The sequence below is a fragment of the Macrobrachium nipponense genome, chromosome 6 (assembly GCF_015104395.2).
Source record: "Macrobrachium nipponense isolate FS-2020 chromosome 6, ASM1510439v2, whole genome shotgun sequence".
NCBI lineage: Eukaryota > Metazoa > Arthropoda > Malacostraca > Decapoda > Palaemonidae > Macrobrachium > Macrobrachium nipponense.
Window position 1 is genome coordinate 96,179,536 of NC_061108.1, and position 18,026 is coordinate 96,197,561.

The following is an 18,026-nucleotide window of genomic DNA, read 5'->3' on the forward strand; positions in this document are numbered from 1 at the left end:
CAAAATTTGAGGGGTTCAAGATCGTGTTTGTGGGTTGGCAACGAAATTTGGTAGGATTGTGGTGTCCTAGCTAGGGACCCTGATGAACCACGGTAAAGGGTTAATAGCAATTAGAGGGGCAGGCGTGCTCAAGCTGGGAGAGCAGTGCAACATGTTTAAGCCTCATGGTGTATTAATTCAGGTTCGTAGGATGATTTCCCACAGTCTGTTTGCCGCTTGCAGTAAGGCTTAAGTAAATAAGGCTGGGACACGAGACATTGATGCATTCAGGGTTGCTCCCTAGGCTTGAAGGATCTTTGTGACGTCGCAACTGAGTAAGGTACTGGTAGTTGTCTTCATGGAGTGGTGCAGGTTCTTGGCAACTCATTGGTTAGGTCAGCTACGGTTCGACTAGGGAATTTCATTAGCTCATAGGGAGTGGCCAGAGCTGAATCCAGGAAAATGGAGACCCTTAAAGTTGTGCAATTGAGGGAGGGTTCGAGAGCTAGAAGCCTCCCAATGGAGGGGGAACAAATCTGAATTGTATCAGCGTCTAAGTGAGTCACTAGAGAAGGAGGGCAGGAGTGTTCAGGAATTTTTAAAGGAACTCGAGGTCAGGCAGGACAGTGAGATCAATCAGGACCATGAGGCAGGAGAGGACATTGGGCCCTTCCCAGAGGAGGAGGAACATTTAAATGTGGGGGATAGTGCATCAGTTAATGGTAGGCAATCTGTTGCTTCAGGGGGCTCTAAACAGTTGAGCGTGAGTTCTACTGGGAGTAGGCGTATGTTGGCAGCTGCTTCTAGAGCCAGATTGGAAGCAAAATTAGAGAAGTTGGAAGAGCTGCAGGCCATAGAGTGAGAGGAAGAAACTTTAAGACAGAGGAGGGAGAAGCTTAGGTTGGTGGCAGAGATAGCTAAGGTGGTGGTAGAGGAGAAGGTTTTACAACAATTTGATGAAAATGATAGAGAAAAAACTCCCGTTACTAGGATAAGGGAGCACATAGACCCTGACATGGACAGGAGTGAATAACCCATGGGTTTGGGTGCAGTAGCGCCTGAAGTCAACTCAGGTGGGAATAACCAAGGGGACTTAAGTAATAAGGAAATCTTGCAGACATTAATCTCTTGCAGCCTCAAAAGCTTGATGCCCAAGCAGGATATGGCTAAGTTTGATGGAGATTATACAAAGTATTTTAGGTTCATCCACTCATTCGATGGCCTATTTAGCAGCCAGTTGACAAATGATAAGGAAAGGCTGAGGTATCTGGATTTATACGCAACAGGTAGGCCAAATGAGATAGTGGCAGCTTGCCTCCACTTAGATGCTTCAGAGGGCTATAGGCAGGCAAGAAAATTGCTGGAGGAGCGATACGGCAACCTTGAGCAAATAGCCACCGCATACGTGAATAAGGTAATCAAATGGAAGGACATGGGGGAAAATAATGCAGAAGACTTTGATGGGTATGCGGTGATGTTAAAAACCTGCAGAAATGCAATTTCGTGCGTCCCTTATGGTGTCGCTGAATTGCAGAACCCAAAAACAATGAGGTTGATCCTGAGCAAATTCCCATCTAGTGTGCGGGATCGATGGTGTAGAGTTGCCGACAAGATAATTAGTGAGAAGAGGCAGACCGTACAGTTTGATGATTTAGTTAGTTTCATTGAAGGGGAGGCTAGGGTCTTAAAAAATCCCTTGTTTGGGCGCCACCTGTTCGAGAGTGGTAAAAGGGGGGCCACCCCTGGGTTAGGAGAAGATTCGGCACCAAGCAAATCAGAGGGTTTAACGAGGGCAAGGAAAGTTTCATGTAACAAAATTGGGGATGCTCCACTTTCATGTTGGCACTGTAAAGGACCACATATAATAGATGAATGCGACCAAATGGCTAAAATGGGGCATGAGGACAAACTAAACACCATTAAGGAATTGAGGCTTTGTTTTGGTTGTTTGAGAAATGGTCATATGTCCCAGTATTGCAGATACAGGAAAAGGTGCAATGTATGTAACAAAAACCATCCAACTCTGTTGCACCGACACCAGGAAGCAGAAGTGGTGGAACCAGAGAGCACAAATAGGGCCTTAGTGGTTCAGGGGGAAGGTACGCATGACAAAATTGCTATGTTCAGAGCAGTTAAGGGGGGGGGGGGAGGTAGTGCTGGCACAGGGATGTCAGTTGTGCCAATAAGAGTTAGGTCAAGGGAAGGAAGGGGGGTTGTGATGAGGGCCTTTTTGGACAATGGGAGTTCTACATGCTTTTGTTCAGAGGCCTTAATGAAGACATTAGGTTGCACTGAGATGCAAGACGTAAAGGTGAGTGTTGAAACCATCAATGGAACAGGGGAAATTGCACGTAGCCTAGTCTCAGGATTGTCAGTATTAGACTATGATGGTAAGAATTGCATTACACTCCCCCCAGTGTTAAGCACCTCCCGCATACCTATCGATGAGTGTGATGTGGTCAGGGGCGGAGATCTGGAATGTTGGCCACATCTGCAAGAAATAGATATCCCAGATGTGGATGCTGAAGTGGGATTATTAATTGGAAACAATGTTCCTCACTTACTTGAGCCGAGGTAAGTCATTAACTCAACCTGCCTCCATGAGCCACATGCCATACGAACATTATTGGGCTGGGTAGTCTGTGGGGCAAAGGACAAGAGGTGTCAAGAGCACATCAATAGGATCCAAGTAACAAGCAGGCGTTTGGAGTTAGACCGCATGCTGGTGGAAGATTATAATCGAGACTTCCAGGACGTGGCATCTCCCAAAAGGGAAATGTCTGCAGAAGATAAGAAATGGCTAGATCTAATTCAAAAGGGGGTTAGAACTGTAGAGGGGGGTTATGAAGTGCCACTGCCTCTGCGCGACAATCTTGGACCCTTGCCAGAAACAAGAGACATTGCATTGCGCCGTATGCACAGCCTTCGTAAGAAGCTAATGAAGGATGGTACCTACGCTAAGCAATACAGTACCTTCATGACCGAGATGCTACAGAAAGGATATGCTGAGCGAGTTACCTCGGCCAGCCAGGAAAATGTATGGTATATCCCTCATTTTGGTGTGCAACATCCAGACAAGCCAGACAAGGTCCATGTTGTATTTGACTGTGCGAGCAGGGTGGAGGGCACGTCATTGAATGACCTAATATTGCAGGGACCCGATGTGATGAACTCTTTGCTGGGTGTGTTGGTTAAGTTTAGGGGAGGTCTGTTTGCCTATACATGGGATATAAATACAATGTTTTACCAGGTACGGGTACCAGAACATCAGCGGGACTACCTCAGGTTCTTTTGGTGGGAAAATAGTTTCAATGAGGAGCCAACTGAATTTAGAATGGCTGTACATCTGTTTGGGGCCTGTTCATCACCAAGCATTGCGAATTTTGTGTTGAAACAGACAGCAAGCGACTTTGGGAATGGGTTCTCCAAGGGAGCACAGGACACTGTTGCTAACAATTTCTATGTAGATGACTGTTTGAAAGCCGAGGATCGTCAAGATGCCTTGTTAAGTAATTTGTTAGAGGTTAAGGAGCTTTGCATAAAAAGGGGGATTTACATTGATGAAGTTCAGTAGCTCATGCGTGGAGGTTTTGTCATCCATCCCAAGGGAGTGGTACGGTAAGGGCATTTCAGGGTTCATAGATGGATCAGGGTCACATAAGACAAAGGCATTGGGAGTACAGTGGGACTTGGCCACTGATGAATTGGGTGTCCAGGCAGATCTGGTTTCAGTTCCAAGGACTAAACGCAGCTTGTTGTCAGAGCTAGCCTTGATTTACGACCCCCTCGGCATATTGGCACCAGTTTTAATTGAGGGACGGATAATTGTGCAAGACTTGTGTAGATTGAAGATAGGCTGGGACATGGGATTGGACTCCGACACCACTGACCGCATCAGGGTGTGGGTGAACTAGTTGAATCAGACCAGAGGGATAAGTGTGCCAAGATGCCTAAAGGTTATTGGGTGGGAGTCAGCTACCCTAATACAGCTGCATCTGTTCTCGGATGCAAGCATCATGGCTTTAGGAGTAGTGGCATACTTGCGGGTCACAGATCAGTGGGGAAATGTATCATGTAGATTCATTATAGAAAAAGCAAGGGTAGCACCCTTGAAGAATGTTTCAGTACCCCGCCTAGAGGTTAGTGCAGCTGTACTAGCCGTAAGACTTGGAACCACAATTCTGGCCATGATAGATTTCAAGGTGGATGAGGTCTATTATTGGACAGATTCAACAACTGTCTTGCGTTATATTCGAAATGATTAAGCAAGTTACAAAACATTCGTAGCAAACCGCGTCTCTATGATAAGGGAAGGTAGTGATCAGAATGAGTGGAGGTACATTAACTCTGAATGGAACCCAGCAGACGATGCATCACGCTCCAAGCAGTCTGAAAGGTGGAGAACAGGGCCGGGTTTCTTGCTGAAGGAGGAGTGTTTTTGGCCAGAAGAGCCAGCCCACACGTCCAATAGTGTGGAAGGACTAGAAGTTAGGCGTGAGATAGGTCCCAAAAGGGCGCAAGTCTGCCAAACAATTAGCTACAGGGTTGGGTTGGATCATAGGCATACAGGGTTGCATAAAATCATCCACCACTACTCAAAGTGGATCCGGCTACTCAGAGCCGTAGGTTGGGTCATATTATTTGCCAGATATTTAATGTACAAACACAGGCAGCAGCTTAGTGAACTAAACATGCATTTGTCCACACAAGTTATGAGCTTGGCAGAGACTGTGGTTGTGCAGGTAGCACAGCGTATGACTAATGAGGTAGAAATAGCAAGTCTTGAGAAGGGCAGCACCATCAGGGTTTCCAGCTCCTTAAGAAAATTGAAACCAATCCTGAGAAATGGGCTATTGTGCGTTGGAGGGAGGTTACCACTGGCAAATATCGCCCTGAGCGAAAGGAATCCAATTATTCTGCCATATAAGGGCCACTTGACTGACATGTTTATCCAGTATTATCATGAGCATTCCAACCATATGGGCATAATGTATGTTCTGGGTCTAATGAGGGAGAAATTTTGGGTGGTTAAGGGCAATGCAGCGATGATGCGCGTGCTAGGGAAATGCATCAAGTGTCGCAGGGTACATGGAAAGGTAATTGAACAGCAAATGGCCAATCTACCACCTGATCGCGTGGAGTCAGGGAAACCACCTTTCTATCGCAACGGGGTGGACCTTTTTGGGCCATTCTTCGTGAAAAGGGGCAGAGCACAGATAAAGCACTGGGGAGTTATATTCACCTGCTTGAACATGAGGGCCATACACTTGGAAGTAGCGTCAAATCTCACATCAGACTCATTCATTAGTGCCTTGAGAAGGATTTTGGCTCGTCGTGGACAGGTGGGGATGATTAGATGCGACTGCGGCACTAATTTTGTGGGATCACGGAAGGTTCTCGACTCCAATTATGAGTTCTTGGGAGAAAACAAGGTGCGAAATGAGTTGCTCCAGTGTGGGGTGGAATTTGTTTTCAATCCCCCAGGCACCTCACATTTTGGAGGAGCATGGGAACGATTGATAGGTACTGTGGGGAGGGTCCTAGATGTAGTCTTGGGGACTCAGCAATTGGATTATGAGGGATTGTGTACTCTTTTTTGTGAGGTGGAAGCAACAGTTAATAGTAGGCCCCTTACCATTGTCACCTCAGACAGTAGGGACCCAGCTCCACTCACACCAAACAAGCTTTAAACATGGGAGATTCGGCCGCAGGGTGCGACATTGCAACAGGTAGCTACTCTAAGCAGAGATGGAAGCAAGTGCAGCACATGGCCGAGCAGTTCTGGGCACGTTGGAAACGCGAATACCTGTCGGGGTTACAACAGCAACAGAAGTGGTTCAAGGAACGACGAAACGTCAGGGTGGGAGACATAGTCCTTATGGTCAATGAAAGTGTAGCACGCTGCCATTGGCCATTGGCTCGAGTAGTAAAGACTAAAGCAAGGAAAGATGGATTGGTTAGGACAGTGACTGTCAGAAGGGGGGGCAAGGATTATGACAGACCACTGTCGAAACTTGTTTTAATTCTAGAGGAAGAGCAGGACCTAGTGGCCAATGCTAAGCAATAGGTGTTGGCACCACCTTGCGGTCAAGAGGTTTCAAAGGGGGCGGGTGTCGACGCGGGAAAAGTTTGGGCATTTTCTCTGAGCGACTGTCAACAATATGTCCGCTGCGTGACTGAAAAACAATATGTTCGCTGCGCGACCATTAACAACTTGCTTGCTGCGCAGTCATAAACAGCAGTTTTCATGGTAGAAGAAAAATTTGGTAATTGAATTTCGGGCCACTTGATATAAGATATAAGCGTATACTCTTGTCCCATCTCAAAAGAAAATTTTTTATTTACAAGTGAACAAGTTCCCATTTGTGGACACCAAGGGTGATTTTGGACGCTTTCCCTATTTCCTCTCTCCCTTTATGATGAGCAAGAAAAAGGAACCATCGCCTCATTTTCCCCGCCGCCTGGTCAAGTGCATGGGAGGCAAGCTTGGCCTTTTGTGTTTAAACCTGCACTGAGATTTTATAGACTAAGAGCTAAGAGAGGGTTGTTGCTGATGAATAACAATTGATAGCTAAATAGAGCAGTGAATATGATGGAAATACAGGCTCGTTCAACGAGTGTTGTTAGGGGTCATGTGCACAAATTATGATGTCGTTCCCCTTCAGGAATGTAGGCAGCAGACCATGAGGGGATTAAGACGGATGGTCCTTACAGTGGGAAAGCAAATGATTTGGTAAGAAAAAGGGTATTATTTTGTTAAGAGATCGTTATAATTTAATAATGAATCACTGCATGAGAGATCTTATACTTTGATAATGAATTAATGCATGAGAGGTCGTAAGGGGTTGGACCAGGGTGAAACGCGCTATGGGCTGGGATAGCTGATGGGTAGAGATCGCTCATGACATTTTTAATTCCTCGAAGTGCATGGTAATGCCTATGTATATTTCTTAAAGATTCTATGTGCAGTTATAGTTATTTTAACTATTGTGATGACTGAGAAATTGATTCTAATGTGAGTTAAGGAATTTACCTGTCCTAGTGTTAAGGAGTTATCATTTAACTAAAATGGCAAAATTGTCACTACTGTGAATATTTATGTTTGTTCATTTTTTCAGTGACCGATTGTAATAAAGGTAAATAACAGTCGATGTTTCACTCTCACACCCACGTTGGGCCAGCCACATTATTAAACTCAAAATTATAAGCGAAATTCACAATCTCAGGGAAATTAACTATTACTTGAAAGCAGAGCAAAGTTTAATAAATTCTTAAATTAATTAAGTAAAATTAAATCAAAATTAATTCATCACAAAATTCAAGAAAATAGATTAATTTAGTCAAAATTCAAAAGTGTTAGGCAATAATGAAAATTTGGAAATTAATTCACAAGTGCTAAACAACAAAACTTGAAATGAATTCTAAGTAAATGCAAATTAATTCACAAGGGTTAAATTCAATTAAATGTGCAACGATCAATTAATGAAAACAACTAAGTTAATCAAATTGTGAAAACAAATGAAAACAGAAAAATGTGGAAAATACCAAAATTGTAAAAAGCACTAATCACACAGACTATAAAATAAAACACACACTTCAATAAGAAAATGGATAAATGCACACACAAAAAAATCACTTGAAATGAAACAAACACAAAACATAAAAAATTATAATGTGTAAAAATTTAAACCTGTTTCATGAACCCACTGTAACTATTAGTTGCAACTAATACACTTAAAATAACACGTTACCTTGGTACCAGTTTTCTTTCTGCTGCAGCTAGCTCCAAAAAATCTCACCAATTCACAATATTTCACAAAAATAGGCACCGTTACACACTTGTACAATGTTTGTTCAGATTCCACAAAAAGCACTAAATAATACTAAATAACTCTAAGAAATATCAAATCTGAATTTTATATGAGTGACCAACAATTACGTATACTAAAGTTTTTATGTTACTTTGAAATCAAAAGTAGCGTGTGAGAGAGAGAGAGAGAGAGAGAGAGAGAGAGAGAGAGAGAGAGAGAGAGACGAGAGAGATCTAAACACAATGCGGTTCTAAGTCACAATGAATGCTTTCTTCCTTACGGAAGCTGGACAGTGATTTCGCACAAAACGTTTTGGGCATGCGAAAGATGATGCAATCCTTCGAGAAGCTTCTAATATGACGTAACTACAGAAAAATTGTGAAATATTCACATGGTCTCAGCAAAGATATATGCGTATGAAACAGACTTGAGCGAGCAAGTATGATTGACATGTTATGAAATCAACACAGAGACCACAAGCTCCCTTAATCTCGAGGTGATGACAAGTATTGGAAACAATTTCTATCCTGGAACGGACAAAGTTAATCTCTTTCTCTTTACATTCTACATTATATTAACTTTTACATTATGTTATGTGAAATCTGAACATACATTTTAAGACATCCTATTACTCTAAGCTAAATAAGGAATCTGAAAATGTTGCAAAACTCTTTTCTCTAACATTTCATACAGTCAATAAGAAGATATATGCTTTATAAAAGTAGCAGCATATAATATACCTCCCCCAGCAGATTGTTTATCACGGTGTTGAATCCAACGATTCGCAACGAGATAAATAATCAGCAACTACATTGTTTTTGCCACTAATGTGCTGTACTCTTATGTTACACTGCTGCAAGCACAAAGACCACCTGGTCAGTCTTTGATTATGATTTTTCATTCGCTGGATGAATAATAGGGGATTGTGATCAGACAACACTAAAATTTCTTCATTCCTAGGTCTGTTCACATACACTTCAAACTTTTTCAATGCTGTGATTAAGGCTAAAGTTTCCTTCTCGATTGTCAAGTATACTCTCTGATGTTTTATCAGTTTTGAAGACATGAAGCACACAGGATAGGGGATATTATTTTCATCTTCTTGAAGTAGAACAACTCCAATGCCACAGTCAGAAGCATCAACTTGTATCACAAATTTCTTGTTGAAGTCTGGAGCTTGAAGTACTGGTCTTGAAATTAAAATGGCTTTTACCTTCTCAAAGGATTCTTGACATTCTGGAGTCCAAACAAACTTAGCTTTGGGACTAGTTAAGTCTGTCAAAAGAGCTACTACAGCTGAGAAATTTGGGCAGAAATGACGATAGAATCCAGCCATGCCTAAAAATCTCTATAGCTGTTTCCTGGTAGTGGTGGGGTAGCCTTACGGATACCTTCTACATTAGCATTTACTGTAGCAAGAAGGCCTTTCCCAACTTCAAACCCAAGATACTGCACAGTTGCCTTTCCAAACTCACTCTTCTCTAGGTTGACTGTTAGTCCTGCTTCTTGTAGTTTCTTGAAAACTTTCCTCAGAATCTTCAGATGTTCTTTCCATGTTGTAGAGTAAATCACTATGTCATCTAGGTATACACCTACTCCTTCTATCGATCCTAGCAGTTGATCCATCACTCGTTGGAATGTTGCAGGGGCATTCATTGGACCAAATGGCAGAACAGTACACTGACACAGTCCAAAAGGAGTAATAAAGGCTGACAGCAACTTAGCATTCTCGTCTAAGGGAATTTGATAATATCCTTTCAACAAGTCTATCTTGGAAACAAACTTGGCTTGCCCAATATTATCAAGTAGCTGATCTATAAGAGGCAAAGGATAATCAGCCACGCTGATGGAATTCAGTTTCCTATAATCAGTACACATCCTAAATGACCCATCTGGTTTCTTCACTAACACACATGGAGAACTGAAGTGACTTGAACTGGGTTCTGCTAATCCATGTTGCAGCAAATACTCAACTTCCTTCTTCAAAACATCTTGATGATAAGGTGATAAGCGATAGGCTCTTTGCTTGAATGGTTTTCCATCTTCTTGAATCTTGATCTCATGCTTGGTCAGATCAGTACGCATAGGTACATCTGCAAAAATTCCTGGGGAACTTCTAATTACTTCACTTAAGTCTTCACCTTGTTCAACACTCAGATGTTTCAGTTTATCCTCCAAATTTTCCAAAATTGAAGAATTATTCATCTTGTTTTCAGCTCCCAATTCGTAGCCATCATCATCTTCTGTAGATGAAGTTGTTTGTGTTATTGACACAGTTTCAGTTTTAGTTTCCAAGAAATAAGGTTTCAAGAGGTTCACATGTATTTGCCTTTGTTGTCTTCTTCTTTCTGGTGTTTCAATCACATAAGTTCTATCACTCAACTTCTGAATTATCTTATAAGGCCCTTGAAACTTATTAGTGAGGGGAAATCTCCTGACAGGTAAGAACACTAACACTTGTTGACCAACACTAAAACTCCTTAGCATCATATCTCCTTTTCATTTTCTCTTGACTCACTTTCAGATTTTCTAAAGAGAATTTTCTAATCTCTTTCAACCTTTTCCTCAAGTTCTTCATATATTCACCTTGGCTTTCCTCCTGATTTTCTTCCCAATTTTCTGCAAGAATTTTCAACGGTCCTCTCACTTCTCCACCAAAAATCATCTCATTAGATGAACATCCCATACTTTCTTGATAAGCACTCCTAGCTTCAGACAACATTAATGGTAAACCAACATCCCATTCTCTTCCTGACTCAGAACAATACTTTGTCAGCATACTTTTCAATGTCTGGTGGAACCTTTCCATGGCACCTTGAGTCTCTGGATGATAAGCAGTGGATAACTGTTGTTTCACTCCTAACAAATTCATCACATCCTGGAATAACTTTGAAGTAAAGTTTGTTCCTCTATCACTTTGTACAATTTCTGGTATACCAAACTTTGAGAAAAACTCCACAAGTTTTTCAGCAACTATCTTGGCAGACAGATATGTTTCTAACAGGGATTGCCTTTGGATATCTTGTCACAGGACACATTAATGTTAACAAATACTCATTTCCTTTCTTTGTCTTTCGCAGCAGTCCAACCATGTCTATAATCACTTTGCTAAAGGGTTCTCCTCTAACTTCTGTAGGTTGTAGGGGGGCTTTCTGGATGGTTTCATTCGGTTTCCCAGCTATCTGGCAGGTATGACACTCACGACAGAACCTGATAACATCTTTGCAAAGGCCAGGCCAGAAAAAATATTTCATGATCTTCTCCACAGTCTTCCTGATTCCCATATGTCCAGACTCATGAGCTACTGCAACCACTTGCTTCCTCAACGGATATGGAATCAAAATTTGATGCTATTCGCCCCATATAGCATCTCCTGGTATATCTGTAGGTCTATACTTCCTCATCAGCAAACCTTCCTTCAGATAAAAACAGGTAGGAGTTTGTTGCATCTCTTCTCGATCAACAACTCTGAAGAACAAATCGGCTAACGATGCATCCTTCTTCTGCAAGTCCATACTTTCTCTTTTGTCACTTGACCAACTTCAAGGGTTGAATTCTCAATATCAGCTAACTCAGCTACTGTAGTTTCACTACTGTCTTCAGGAACACTTTGACTACTCGGAGTCTCTTCAGGAACAACAAGTTCTTCTTCTTCGTCGCCATACTCATCTTCTTGGGAAATCTCTTCTTGGTCAGCACTAGGGGAAACATCACTTCGCTGGAACAATTCATCTAAGCACAAAGATCCTTCACCTGATCCTTCTTGGGTGTGTAAATCCTCAGTTTCTTCACTTGCAGTCGTATTCTTCTTCATACTTCTGGTAGTTACACAACTAGGGAACAGGTGGGGGTTATTATTCTCCAACTCTACTGTAGGACTAATCCTCAATGGTTTGTCTGTCACTATAGGACAAGGAAAAAATTGCACACCACCAACTTCATTCCCCAACAGAATATATACACCTTCCACAGCCAGTGAGTCCTTTACAGCAAAATCAACACTCCCTGTCACCAATTCACATGACAGGTGTAAGCGGCGTATAGGAGTTACTTCCTCTCCTCCTATACCCTTCAAAATAACTGAATCTCCTATGAGACCTTTCTCCAACTGAGGGTGAGAACCACGTACTAACACACTATGGTTACTCCCTGTATCACGTAATATCTTGACTGGTACCTGCACACTTCCTCCTTGAGTTGACAGCATAGCCTCATAGATATATGGCTTAAAAGCCTCCACACTGCTAAGCCACTCACTGCTTGAGGTTACATTTCCACCAGTTGCTAAACATTCAGCTTGTTTAGTTTCAGTCTTCTCTGGAGTCTGATTCTTTCCCACACTGCTCTTCGTAGTTTGTTTCACCTGGTCACCTTTCACTACTTGACCAACTAGCATTGACAGCTGTTGATTCCGGTAACACTCTTGACTGAAGCGTCCTGCTCTTTCACACTTGAAGCAGACAACATTAGGATTCTGTAACTGTCTTGAAAAATTGGATGAGGATTTCACATTAGCTTGCTGAGGTGTATTACCTTGTGTACTCTTGGTAGTATCACTTGTAGGTTTCCCATTAAATTTGTTCCTGATATTTGGATGAGACTTAAAACCTGGGCGTTGTTGATTCTGGTACTTGACATTGTAATTGCATTTGCTACTAATTATATTGTAATCGTCACTCAGTGTAGCGGCCTTGTCAAGTTTCTTAACCCCTCTCTCTCTCTTAAATAGGTTCTTATATGTTCAGGAATTCCCCTAAGATACTGTTCTAGAACGAGTAATTCTTCTAACTCATCAAAAGTTTTAACTTTAGCAGCTTCTAACCAACTTTTAAAACACCTTCTCATGTAAGCATAATCTAAGAAGGTTCCCTTCTCATCTTTTCTTAGACTTCTGAATCTTTCATTGTAGTACTCTGGGGTCATCTGGTAAACTTGTAGCACACTGTGTTTAAGTACCTTGTAGTCTTTACACTGATCAGCTGTTAAGGCTAGATAAGCACTTCTCCCTTTGCCAATTAAGAAACTTTGTAGCAAAACTGACCATTTATCTTCTGGCCATCCCATACCTAAAGCCACTTTCTCAAAGTAATCAAAAAACTCATCTGGAGCTTCTTCAGTAAACTTAGGGATTAATTTCTGTACTCTTACTACATCAAATACAGGGTCTTGATTACCTTCGTTAGGATTAGACAGTGTCACAGGTATTGTGGATCTAGCTCTTATCAATTCCATCTCCCTTTCAAACGTTATTCTTTCTCTTTCCTCTTCTGCTGCTTTTTCTTCTTCTCTTTCTCTACTTTCTCTTTTCTCCCTGTCCATTCTTTCTCTTTCAGCCTGCATTTTCAGCTTAATCAAATTCTCTTCTGCTTCAATGCGTCTAAGCTCTAACTCTGCATCACTTTTCTCTTTCTTTTCTTCTTGCTTATTTATAAGATCAGCACGTGCTACATTCAACAACTCTTGAACCAATTCTAACTCATCTTCATCAGTTATACTACCAGAGTCTATCAATGATTCCATAGCAATACATCTTATTTGTGCCTTTACCATACTAGTGGACACACAACCACCACATGCCACTGCTAAAGCGCTTCAATGTGCCTTAGTTAGAGTGGTTTCAGATAACACTTGGATGGAAGGAGTTGCTAAAAATTCCTGAACCTTGAACTGAGCCATTTTCTCTTAGTTATCAACTAACAACTCAATACAATAAATGCAAAACAAAAATTATATGGTCACTCTCCTAACAAAATACGTATATCCCTAACACCACCAGTATACACTAGTCACTAGTGATAATGAAATCTGTTTTCCCGGGTCTCTGGGCACCATTATTACTTGTGACAAAGTGCCAAGTATCTAGTTACTACACTTGCCAATCATTAAATGAATACCTCACAACAGCCACAGACACCTGAACCTTCATCACAGGTACTAAACGACTGAATACTCTAAAGGCAATAGTGATCCAGTAAACAACTTACCAGTATTGTAGAAAATCAGACTAAGTTCATCAAAACAGGTGTGAGGTAATCTTATGTGTAATCAAATTAATTAAAGGGCATCACCCCATCAACAACTTTAAAAGTCTAAGTATTTCCCTGATTTCAGAAGTCTAAGTACTTCCCTGGTTCTAACTCACTTCAAGTAAATTGAAGGAAAACAGCTCAATTACCACCCTATGTTTCTATCTAAATATAATTATAATTATACTGGTGAAAAAGAAAACACTTATAAAAAATTTAAATACAAAAATTTATTATTATTAAACTCAAAATTTTAAGCGAAATTCACAATCTCAGGGAAATTAACTGTTACTTGAAAACAAAGCAAAGTTTAATAGATTCTTGAATTAATTAAGTAAAATTGAATCAAAATTAATTTATCACAAAATTCAAGAAAATAGATTAATCTAATCGAAATTCAAAAGTGTTAGGCAATAATTAAAATTTGGAAATTAATTCACAAGTGCTAAACAACAACAAAACTTGAAATGAATTCTAAGTAAATGCAAATTAATTCACAAGGGTTAAATTCAATTAAATGTGCAACAATCAATCAATGAAAACAACTAAGTTAATCAAATTGTGAATGCAAATGAAAACACAGAAAAATGTGGAAAATACCAAAATTGTAAAAAGCACTAATCACACGGAATATAAAATAAAACACACACTTCAATAAGAAAATGGAAATGCACTCTCTCATGAACCCACTGTAACTATTAGTTGTAACTAATACACTTAAAATAACACGTTACCTTGGTACCAATTTTCTTTCTGCTGCAGCTAGCTCCAAAAAATTTCACCAATTCACAATATTCCACAAAAATAGGCGCCGTTACACACTTGTACAATGTTTGTTCAGATTCCACGAAAAGCACTAAATAATACTAAATAACTCTAAGAAATATCAAATCTGAATTTTATATGAGTGACCAACAATTATGTATACTAAAGTTTTTAAGTTACTTTGAAATCAAAAGTGGCGTGCAAGAGAGAGAGAGAGAGATCTAAACACAATGCGGTTCTAAGTCACAATGAATGCTTTCTTCCTTACGGAAGCTGGACAGTGATTTCGCACAAAACGTTTTGGGCATGCGAAAGATGATGCAATCGTTCTAGAAGCTTCTAATATGACATAACTTTACAGAAAAATTGTGAAATATTCATGTGGTCTCGGCAAAGACATACGTGTATGAAACAGACTTGAGCGAGCAAGTATGATTGATATGTTATGAAAACAACACAGAGACCACAAGCTCCCTTTATCTCGAGGCCATGACAAGTATTGGAAACAATTTCTATCTTGGAATGGACAAAGTTAATCTCTCTCTCTTTACATTCTATGTTATATTAACTTTTACATTATGTTATGTGAAATCTGAACATACATTTTAAGACATCCTATTACTCTAAGCTAAATAAGGAATCTGAAAATGTTGCAAAACTCTTTTCTCTAACATTTCATACAGTCAATGAGAAGATATATGCATTATAAAAGTAGCAGCATATAATATATATATATATATATATATATATATATATATATATATATATGTGTGTGTGAGGATAGGTGCCTTTTGTTAAACCTACTGGAAGATGTTAGCTTTACATGAAGCATTTCGGTCGTATCATAGTGTGATATATCATCTTCAGCATATCATGTAGCATTTAAGTAAAAATTATGAAATGGAAAACAACGCCTGTTCTGTCAGGAAATACCGAATCCAATATGATTATTATTATAAGATAATAAATAGCAAGCATCCCTTTGCGCTTCTTATATATATTGTCTGCTTTCACTAAATCCTCTCATGTTCACCACCTACATTATTCGGTAATTGATAAACATAGAGTAACATCAAGGAAAAATACTTGAATGACACAGGGAAAGTGCAGAATAGGATCCTCCGGGAAATGTAAGTACAACCAGAGAGTACAGCATCTGGCATATGGCTGTGGCCTTCAGGATAAAATACAAAAAGATTATGCTTCTCCATAACGTAATAAACTTCGATGAGAAAAGATTGATCAAAGAAGTAGTAGATGATCGAATAAGAGGCCCCAGTGACAGTACTGGACCCCCCCCAAAAAAAAAGGCCGCACTGACAGTATAGGACAAAACAAATTGTATCAATATATAGTAAATACAATATATAAAATTAATATATGAAAAACGGGCTTAAAAAGCATTGAAATAGGTAGTAAAGAAAATCAGTAAAGAGACTGAAAAGACCCTGGAAGAGAGAGAGAAAAGGAAGGATATGAGTTCACAGAAGGTTTTGATAAGACTCAATACGTTAAAGAACTTGAAGCAAACGAAACGATCTCAGTGAGGTTTACGCACAGTATATTGGACCAGGGTGAGAACTTCTGGAGATAATACAATGATGAGGTTTGCGATCTCCGTAGAGTCGAAGAAAACAACACATAACATTTATTCTCGTGTAAGGAAATAAAGAAAAAAGCGAGACTTAACCCCAAAATCTCCTAGCAATAAACTGGGAGAACGCATAGGACTAGCATTGAGTGTTAAGAAGTGTTTGCCTGGGAAGCGTTGCTTGTCAAAGCTCATCATAGCACTAACTCGGTAATAGTAATAGTAAAAGGCAAAAGGGAGGTTAAAAAAGAAAGTAACACGTTCATTTCAGTAAGAAATTTTATAACACTAATTTTCATTGAGAAATTTTGTAACAATATAATTTTCAGGTGTTAGTTGGGCAAGGGCATGAAATTGTAAGGATACAATAATGATTTGTCCTTCACAAAGAATTAAGTATTGCTATTAGGAAAGGGTGATAGTCTTTGAACAGAAACAAACATTAGTGAATTAGTGAAACCCCAACGATAAAATAACTAAGACATTAAGATCAAAATCTTATAAATTAAAGGAATATTCAACAAGTGAAATCAGTGGCAGATAAAAGAAGGCATAACATACCGAAAGTAAAAAACAAGAAAATATTCTCAGGGTTATCAAGCTCTGCACCTAGCTAGCAGTGCAGAGTGGCCCATAACTGTATTTGTTACGTGAACAATGAGAAATTAGGAGCCCAATACAACAAAACCACAAGTAAGAGGGAACCTATTTCTTTGAGACAAGGTAAAAGTCACTTGGTGGTGATTATGTGAGGTGGGGAAGAAATATGAAGTCTATTCAGAGCCTTGCTTGTCAAGAGATAAATCCGAAGTTCGTGTACCAACAATGCCGAATGGCATGAATTGAGCAAGTTGTTCAGTTAAATTTTCGAGGGTGTAAAAACTTGAAGAAATGACATTGGGATATGGCATGACTCATAATGCTGTGTAGCCTTTGCTTCTGCTCCTATCTGTCAGTTCGGTGGTTGAAGACTGAACATAGACTAGTTTTGCTCTGTACCTTAATTACATGACAGCATTTGAAGAACTTTTCTTTCATTATCAGAGATACTAACTGACGTCGCTAATGAAATTTAAATGAGCTTCAATGCAAACTTCTCATACATTAAGCTGATTAGACTTCATTCCCACAGCCAGAAGCGATGAGCCATGATAATGTTAGAAAGGGTTGCTAGGACTTTCGACTTACAAATTTCATCAGTGATGCTTAATTGTCAATAGTATTTATCTACTTAACGTGGTTCCTGCTCATACATAAGCATGATGGGAGTTACTGTTAAAAACTGATGTAATAAGAGCTGAGCGAAAACGCCTTAGCAACAGTTAATGAGTTTACAAACACCATAATAAGAAAAGATTACGAGCTTTGTTATTACACACGTAACATAGAATATTAGACTCACAGGTTGATATAATTATGCATCATGAATAACCAAGTGATAACTATTACAATTACCTCCAAATAAAGAATCCCCGGGCAACAGACGACCATGAGGAATGACAAGATCACTGAATACTCTTCAAAACGGTTGTGCGTTGGCGATACACTGAATAAGTTAGCCTAGTTGATGCATCACTCACGTCTGCTGAACACTGATAAGGGAATGGGACCCCTGAAAGTTCTACGCATCTACGTTTTGTTAATTTCTCTTACCTTGAACTCAGATTTGTCCTTTCATCTTGCACAAGAAAATATTTCAATAAGCATCAGCGTTTCCTCCTGTTATTGTATTTTAAGTTTACCAGTTTTCCGATCATCAGTTGAATATAAAATTATTCTTTATTATTTTGTTAACTGTAAACTAGTACCAGCAAAGAAGCTATTTATTAAGGTATTCATTTAAGGAGGATAAGT

At 39.8% G+C, this 18,026-nt stretch overlaps 2 protein-coding genes across 3 annotated transcripts in view; one reads left to right on the forward strand and one right to left on the reverse strand.

Moving 5' to 3' along the window:
- Positions 1-17,779, reverse strand: part of LOC135216374 (uncharacterized) — a 56,064-nt gene extending 38,285 nt beyond the window's left edge. The window contains exon 1 of one of the 2 annotated variants that reach the window (XM_064251634.1): positions 17,628-17,779. The gene's annotated coding sequence lies outside the window, so the exon portion shown is untranslated. Of the gene's footprint in view, positions 1-14,550; positions 14,808-17,627 lie in introns of those variants that run through there. The other variant, XM_064251635.1, reaches the window with a different exon arrangement.
- On the forward strand, positions 4,671-5,669 carry LOC135216594 (uncharacterized). Its single transcript, XM_064251973.1, has one exon. It carries the CDS (start codon positions 4,671-4,673, stop codon positions 5,667-5,669), a length of 999 nt encoding a protein of 332 aa, XP_064108043.1.
- Positions 17,780-18,026: the final 247 nt, after the last annotated feature.